Below are 9,018 nucleotides of genomic sequence, written 5' to 3'. Positions count from 1 at the left end.
TAGCCATTTTTGAGGTTAAAAAAAAATCGGAACTTTTGGCCCCGCTCTCCCCTACAAATATTACATTACTCTGAGCGGGAATCGTACCTAAGATCGTCGCGTTTATAGTCCCACGCTTGCGCTCCTGCACCGCAAGGTCTTCAGGATTATTTATGTTAAGCTTAAAAATATTACTAGAAGCCGTTCTTAAGCTCTGTCTAAGCTTCTACCGTGTAGGACTTGCACGTTGTGTAAAATAAAAAAAATAGTAATAAAAGAATGACATACAAAAGTAAATGAAGGTAAACATATATTTATTTATATTTATGTATTTATTTATATATATTTATTTAAAAAGTTTCAAAAACTCTTTTCCTCACAAATTCCTTCTTTACATAGAAATGTTTCAAAGCATACATGCTTTGTAACTTTAGCATTCAAAATTTTAACTTCTATTTTGTATATTTCTATTTTAGTTACGCACAAATAAGTATATGGATTTAAAATATATTTTTTTATCAGGCAGCCATCGAGGCGCAGTGAGAGACAAGATTTGTGATGGTTGTGGGGTCGATTTTTTTCACGGGAGAATGTTAATATTTCCTTTGTTAATAAGATAAATCGCGGCGTCAGTGCGGAGAACGGATTGTCTTAACACTAACTTCCCTCTGCTTACCCTACTTACGCGGGATAGAGCGTGAAGAAGAATAAAAACAAACAAAGTATAAAAGTTCCTTAATACTACTAATATCAATTGGTTTTATTATTAATTCAATTAATTCTATTATGTATTTCATTAAAAGTGCACTTTACACTGTCGCATTGTAAATTTAAAGCTGTAAGTTTATGTAAAACTCTAATCGTAATTTTAAACAAAAATGCTCTTAAACTCAATACTTTTTTACGAGAGCGGAGATTTACGAAAATAATGAATTTCACGATTTGATGGCGCAGTAAAAATAAGCCCATCTTTGAAATTGTTATGAATGCTGGATAAATCTGCCTCATCCCGATTAACACTGACTTGCAAAATACCGTTTTTCAGGTCGCTACGAGTATATGTTTCAGTATTTAAATAAATATATTCACGGCGTTAAGTTCCTCCGCTTAAACACGATGTCTCGAAAAAAGTGGGAAAGGAAGTGTCTTAGAATACAGTGACTGGCAAATTAGGAATTAATTAAATAATATAATTGTATATACTGTACAATTATAATATGACTTTAATCATTCCAAGCTAATTTAGAATATAAGAAGTACATTCTTAATATAAACAATAAAAAACTGGTTGGAGGAATTTGAAATGAATAACGAGCGACAGACTGACCCAAAATAAAATACTTATAAAAATAACACAACTGAGAATAGATGGTGCGGCATTTGGCCGATATATTGATATTAAAAATAAATACACAATATTGAATTGTAATTATTGTATAATATATTCAAAATGTTTTAATTTTTAATATTTAGGTCTTGGGTTCGATGTCCGCTCAGGGGAATGATTTTATTTAAATTAATATAATATTCCCGCTTTGGTCAACAGTTTGGTCGACGGATACGAAGTATTTTCTGGATAGTAGTAAGTGACAATTATTTTTGAAGCAGTGAAGTGTCCTAAAATTTAGACACAATTTTTTTCTCCTATTTCAAGATGCAGGCGTTTTATTTACGAGAGCGGGGCAATGAAAATAATTTAAATATAATCATTCCCCCGAGTGGAGATTGAACCCACATCTCCTTTACATTTAAATGCATAATGGCCACATAATCATAATTTATATTCATAATTGGAGTATTTAAAATAATTATTAAAAACCAATTTTACATTGTATTTGATAAAAAATCTATTTTCTCATGTCGTTTTATCAGATACCCATAAGATAAAAGATCACTCCGTAATTGATAACGTGTGATATGTCAATCTAAGTTTAGTCTGTGCAATGATTTTGTGACTAAAACATGTTAAAAATTACAATTTTGTTATATTTGGTGGGTTTTAGTGTGGGAAGTAGTGTCTTAGTAGTATTTCCGGTGCCAGAGAAGAGTCATGGCGTCCTTGGGGACATCCTAGTTAGAACTCTCTTGAGTGTTGGTCATGAGGTATTGAAATCTTAAAAATCCGTATACTTTATTCAGCTTCACTTTGTATCCCGGTAAGCAGGGCAACCTTCTGTTAAAAGACTTTTTTATCCACTCTCCGCTGGCTTCGCCTGTGTGGTCAAATGGAAATAGCTTAACACTTGAGGGAATTCTGGCCGCAGATACAGTGGGATTTAATATAGTCTATAGCCTTCCCCGATAAAAGGAACTTCCCAACCAAAATATTATTTCTATTCGAGGCAGTAGTTCCAGAGAATAGCTCGTTCCACCAAACATACTCTTATTGTATTGTATTGTATTGTGGATTTATAAAGATGAGAGGAAAAGGTAACCTTAGCGATTTACTCCAATTATAAAATTTTATATACTTGGAGAACCGATCAAAAGATGCAGCTCTTATTTAGCCGGATGCGGTAAGATCATTACCTTAAACCGCTCATCGTTCCATTCCCGCAGAGATCGTTAAAAACGTTCTATTCCAGGTTACGTACGTGACGCCGTTCCCTAAGGAAGAGTTGCCCAATTTAGAATATGTGGCAGTTAGTCCAGTGATAGATAGCTCAGGTTGGTTAAATAGACTTTGGAAAGTTATTATATTTAAATTTCCAATACTAGCACTAATGTGTTGAAAATTGGTCACAAATGGAAATTGGAGTGTCTTAATTCCTTGTATTCTGCCATTGGCGGGATTGAGCGTGAAGCGGTATATAAATCTTTAAATATTGCAAAACCGATCGACAGTTCATTGTAGTATAATTAAAGATTATATTAAATTTAATATATTAATTGTACTTGCTTCTACTGTGTTCAATATCCTGAGTGGCTAGAGTATTGGATCCCATGTCCTGCATCATGGCATCCAGTTTAATCTTTGAGCGTCCAGGTAGCCTAACTTCAGGGCGACGTCAGCTTAATTTTTTCTTATAAATTTACAGATAAAATCTCACTAGCTGATATAAACAAAGACCTCGTTATGGAAACTTTTGGTACCAAAGTGACCCAACAAATGCTAAAACATCAAAATATGCAAGCTTTAATGATGAATGATACAGTACACTTCGATGTTATTGTTGCGGAATGGTATTATACTGGTCTTTTGGCACCGCAAGTAAAATTTTGCTTTACAAAATGAATTATGGCCTTGGAATGCCCACAAGGAGCGTGCAATTAAGTTCCGCCACTGAACACGTAATGTCATGAAATTAGATGAAAAATGGGGAATAGAGTTTTCCAATATGCGGGAAGCTATAAAATATAATTATATAAGTGTGTTTGCGAGTTTTAAACTAAATCATGAACATAAAAACATCGTAAATATCCTTCAATTTTCCTTAACCTTCTCAATTTTCCTAAAGATTCACAGAAATCACTCCTGGAATTGCTTTAAATTTATACATGCAGCATTTTTTTATATTCACCATAAAATTTATTCCATAGTAATTTAGGGATTAACAAATAAATGAGGACAGTCGTGACGCAGGGGCACAAGTACGCGACTGTAAGCGCGACAGGTTGTGGGTTCGATTCCCACTCGAGGAAGTGAAATATTTAATATTTTCATTTGCTGTCTCTGGTAAAGAGGCAAAGCGCGGCGTTGAATTCCGCCACTGAACATGCATCATGCCTCCGGGATCCCTTTGCTTACCCATGTGCATGACATGGTGTTCTGCTAATAAAATAAAAATAGCATATTTCTAGAAATAGATACATATTTAAAAAACTAAAATTATTCGATACTAACAATCTATACATTCTTTCACAGATTATCATCAGTATTCGAGTGTCCACTTATCTGGTACATACATAATGACGTCACATGGCAGTCCCTGAGCTTAGTTCACGCGTCTTTCCCTACAACAACGGCAGATCTATCCATAAAGGACAGAATATATGAAATGATGTCGCAACTTCATTTAGCGTATCGGAATTAGTGGGTATATACGACTTTATCTAGTCATTTTTATTTTTTTCTAGAATCTATATAAGGGAATCTAGTGATAAGTCACACCTTTTTACAATTTCAGTTCTTTTTCATAGTGTATGTTGTCTGGCGGAACCTAACGCAGTATCTTGTACTACCAAGAGGGTTACTCGTATTACAAATATAATTATCTCCTTGAGGGTAATTTCAATCAGACGAAATTATTGAACCTAGAATTTTGAAATTTAAGTTAGGTAGTGTAGTGAAGCATTTCTCGAAATTTCTATAGGAACGGGAAAACACGAAAATTTAATTTAAAGTCCAAAGTTTTAAAGTCCAGGCAAATAAAGGTTCACGAAAACAAAATACGGGCAATGACCACTTTATATGTACTAAAAATTTCATTTTCCAGTTACCACTTCAGTTCAACAGAAATGTCGGCATATGAGAACAGCTATAAACCTATATTCGAAAGTAAACGTATATTTTTGCCAAATTATGAATTCTTAGTATACAATGCATCTTTTTTGTTGATTAATTCCCACCCTCTTTTTGGGGAGGAGTGGTCGTTACCACCAAACGCGAAATATATTGGTGGTTATCATTTATCTGAACGTGTACCACAATTGCCAAAGGTAAGTTAGAAATTTAGGTAATAGAAGTTTTTAAAAATTTAGATCTGAGCTGGGGACCACCGTGGTGCAGCCAGCTTCTGGCTGTAAACACGATAATCCTAATCATTTGCTATGATATGATGATATTTAGGTAAATTGTTTTCATTTTCCTGCTTTGGTAGACATTCAACAGAAGAGTCAATAAGATCTTGAAAATTAGACGGTGCTTGGGGAAATTTGTGATTTACCTTACCTTACCTTAAAAAAAGCAATATAAAAATGTTGGTGGAAAACTAAATGCTGTTTGTTTCACTGTGAAACCATGTTCTACTTATAATAGCGTTTCCTTGCAATATATTTTTAGAATTTAAAGAAATTGTTAGACGAATCCGATGAAGGCGTTATTTATGTTGACTTAGAGACAGTAATTATCAAACAAGAGGAACATCAAAATATAATACAAGAACTTATAGAGGTGTTCTCAAGAATAAAGCAAAGCGTGATCGTGAAATACGATGAAATGCTCCTAAATTTGCCTAAAAATGTTCATATTATGCGAAATCCACCCGTACAGAGTATATTAAGTAAGTTTTTTATATCTCTAGATGTACATATTTTACATATTTTTAATTTAGTATGTGTTTTAGATTGGAATCATTGCCCGATCAAAGATTTAGTTCTATATTTTGAACTATAGCATATTTTTCTGTTACATCATATTTAAAACTGTGTAAAGATATGTAGAACTTGTTCATCAATTCTCTCTCTCTCTCTCTCTCTCTTTATTAGATAATAAATTAATAAATATTTCTCTAAATTTAAAAGATTTTTATCATAATTTACAAGAAACACTTTGATAAATATTGAGAAAGTGAAGAAAAATCTGAAAATTCAGCGGAAAGTGGGGAACGGAGTGACTCCATTAACACTATATTTCTTCTGCCTACCCTGCTATATGCGGAAGAAAAATCTAATTTCCAAATATTATTTCTAGATCATCCAAACACCCTAGCCTTCATATCACATGGTGGTACCACCCACTTCTTACCATCAATACATCACGCAACACCTACAATTGTAATACCTCTTATAAAAGAACAAGAAACTTTAGTACAAATAATGGAGAAAAAAGGTTTAGCTATTAGAGTTGATGTTAAGGAATTATGGAAAGTTAATAGTGCTTTGAAAATGATTATGGGGAATGTAAGGTTGGTATTGTTTAAATATGTAGTTAGTGTTGTTTTATGTTTTTTAGCTTCACACTGTATCCTATATGTAAGAGGGTAGATAGAGGAAGCGTAGTGTTAAGACACTCCGCTTGCCATTTTCCGCGGAATTTTTCGTGGCATTACGTGTTGAGTGGCGGAACCCAACGCCGCGCTTTGCCTTTTTTATCTGTATATATCTTCTATCAATGTTATTTTTGTCATGGTTGGCACCGACACTAAAATTTAATAATTAACGGACTCCTTTTTTTTAAGTTGATTAAAAAAACATGTGATGAAACTGTTATATGCGGGTTACAACGTAAATCTAGAAAAAAAAATAAGACTTAGATTTCAAACTAATTAGTCTAAAACACTAATTTAATATTATTAATTTATTCACACAGCTATAAAGAAAACCTGAATCTAGCGAGCAGCCTATACCGTCATCGCCTCTCCTCCCCTAAAGAGGAGCTCTGCCACTGGATACAAACTGCAACCCTCCGTAGTGTCGAATTTCTCCGCCACTCTCCCCGCTCCTCTGTCGTAGAGAGATATAATATAGATATATTATTATTAATACTTTTGTTTATTTGGTTTTGTACTAAAATTGTTAAACTCTTTAATGCGCACTTGAATTCTGATGAGGATTTGGATAAAAAAGATGATTGATGTTAATTAATAAAAAATAAAATTTATATGTGTTTTATTGTATATAAAAATCGTATTCGATTATTTATAAGAAAAAATAATAATAACAAAGTGACATAAGTCACTCCGCTGTCTTCTTACGAAAGTGGAGAACTTTCACTCTGACTTTCCTTTTTTTTATTCGATAGAAACATATCTAAGAAATATATCGCAGCGTTGAGTTACACCACTCAACACGTAATGCCTTGAAAATTGGGCGGTTCATACGGACCGGAGATATTTATTTTATTAGATATTTGTGGGATCGTGTACCTAATATCAATAAGCCTATAAATAACATTAATTGATAAAAACTATAATTAAATACATAAGTAATTTATTTATTAGATAAGAAATTTATCTGCACTCGAAGTAAGAGCTGGAGGCAACAATCGCAGTATTAATTTAAATGATTTACTTTACAATCGACTTTCTCCACTCCCATAGCATTTCTAATTCCACTTTCTAAATCACTTACCACTTATGTTTTATTTATGTTTTAATTATTTTATCTTAATAACGTCGTTCATTGAAACTGTTTTGGTGCACCGGGACAGTTCTGTAAGCGACGGTTGTGAGTTCGATCCCCACTCGGGGCAGTTTGATTTTATAAGACGCCATACAACCCGCAATGTCTGGAAAATTAGGTGGTATGTGGGAACCAAAATATCTTAACTCTCTGTCTACTCTGCTTTTTTCAGCTTCACGCTGTATTCCGCATGCAGCAGGATGGGAGAGCCTAGTGTCAAAACATTTCGCTTCGAATTATGGAGACATTACGTATTGAGCAGTGGAACTCACGCTTTTCTTCATCTCCAGCACGAAGAAATGAAAATATTTAATATTTAATTTCCTCGACTGGGAATCGAATCCACAATAATAGTAAAAAACAGTTATTTCAAAGTATTTAATATCTATCTAAGACAATAGGCAAGTCCTTAATGAACAAAGTCAAGGCTTTATTAATACCCTAAATCGAAGATCTTCTAAATAGTTTGAAGTTCGTGCGGTTAATCGATTGATTTGTAGCGACTATTTGCGGCTGATATCAGATCAGAAATACGTCAAGGCTTTTTGTAAACTGTTGTCAACAACCATTTTTGTAGGTAATGTATAATGGGTCACTTGGCTGTTTCCGCCTCAGTTACAGCATAAGATCAATTTTTGCTTTACTCCGTATATCAGGAGAGGCAGAGGGAATCTCTGATTTTCGAGACATTAGCTGGACTCGACGACACGCTTTATCTTGCAGAATGGGAAAAATAATATAAAATAACTATAATTCTAAAGTGACGTGCGTATTTAAAAGAAAATATTTTTAAATTAAAGGCAACGTGCATTTTGCAATTTTTAAATACTTTTGCTTGTGATATACTCACTGTCATTAGTGATATACACAGACTTTATATATCCTTGGCATTTTTTGGCATTACCTTGGCATTCAATTTAAAAATGTGGTCCTTTCCCATTCGAGGAGAAAAATATATAGTTTTCCCTAGTAACAAAAGAAAAGCAAGATATCTTAAATAAGATCGTTTACAAGCATCAAAAAAATATTTTGTGGGATACGAACCTGCAATTAGTGTGTAATTTTAACTTTTTTCCTCCAACTCCTTCTATCTTCTATCTTCTATCTTCTATCTTCTATCTTCATATCTAACTTGTATCTCAGTAAAATCAATAAAAAGCACCGGAGACGGATGTTGAAGACTCAATTAAGAGCCGTTAAGTAAAATGTATTAACGTAACATCCTTCCTATCGCCAATTAAATAGCAAATCGTACTCGATCATTTAGAACTAATAGTGTTTACGTTTGTATGTCCGTCACTTATGTAGGAATAATTGATAGTTGACTATCTTTTTCTAAGCTGTAAATCCTCCATCCTACATGTAGCAGAATAGGCAGATCGCAGAGGGAATATTACAATATACAATATTTGAGTCGTTGCTGGAGCGAGGCAAGGATAATAACTGATCCCCCGAATAAGAATCGAACCCACACATCATCGACGTCTCGTTTACAACCACACAGACACAAATGATATCCGAGAAAGAAAACCAAATAAAAAAAATATTAATAAACTTATAACTCCTTCTATAACATCCATGGCTAGCAGTGGGCAGTTCTCACAATTTACGATTCCGTTAAACTTTTATTGGCCTCGATCGTATACAAATTAGATTCAGTACAGTCGACCAATTGAAGTCTTCATCTGAACGGAACGGAATTAGGTCAAGAGTTGTTCTGATCACGTTAACAGTGCTATTTTAAATGTATTTACTTTGCTTCTCCTAATAATTTTTATTATATTATGTAGATATTTTCGCAGCTGTATCCCGCTTATAGGAGGGTTGGAACCTAGTGTCAGGACACTTCCCCACGCATGCAATTTTTATACATTGTATATTGAGCAGCAGAACTCCGAGACATTCTCTGTCCGCATGAGCGGAAAAATGAAGATAATTTAAGAATTATAATTCCCACGGGTAGGATTCGAATCCAAA

General features: G+C 33.7%; 1 protein-coding gene across 1 annotated transcript; it reads left to right on the top strand.

Moving 5' to 3' along the window:
• Positions 1-1,919: 1,919 nt before the first annotated feature.
• LOC146527996 (UDP-glucosyltransferase 2-like) lies at positions 1,920-6,520 on the top strand. Its single transcript, XM_085204997.1, has 8 exons — positions 1,920-2,082; positions 2,565-2,646; positions 3,018-3,186; positions 3,845-4,012; positions 4,416-4,638; positions 4,982-5,201; positions 5,612-5,825; positions 6,230-6,520. The coding sequence occupies exons 1-8, from the start codon at positions 1,942-1,944 to the stop codon at positions 6,492-6,494; spliced, it is 1,482 nt and encodes a 493-aa protein (XP_085061123.1). The 5' UTR covers positions 1,920-1,941; the 3' UTR covers positions 6,495-6,520.
• The last annotated feature ends 2,498 nt before the right edge of the window (positions 6,521-9,018 follow it).

The sequence above is a fragment of the Heliconius melpomene genome, chromosome 20 (genome assembly GCF_056956725.1).
Source record: "Heliconius melpomene rosina isolate 202511_hmr_F chromosome 20, ASM5695672v1, whole genome shotgun sequence".
NCBI lineage: Eukaryota > Metazoa > Arthropoda > Insecta > Lepidoptera > Nymphalidae > Heliconius > Heliconius melpomene.
This window is presented reverse-complemented; position numbering and strand designations above follow the sequence as displayed.

Coding starts and splice junctions, on each gene's coding strand:
- LOC146527996 (XM_085204997.1), top strand. CDS start 1,942: ATGTTAAAAATTACAATTTTGTTATATTTGGTGGGTTTTAGTGTGGGA. Junction 2,647..3,017: donor TCCAGTGATAGATAGCTCAG/GTTGGTTAAATA, acceptor ATAAATTTACAG/ATAAAATCTCACTAGCTGAT. Junction 5,826..6,229: donor ATGATTATGGGGAATGTAAG/GTTGGTATTGTT, acceptor TTATTCACACAG/CTATAAAGAAAACCTGAATC.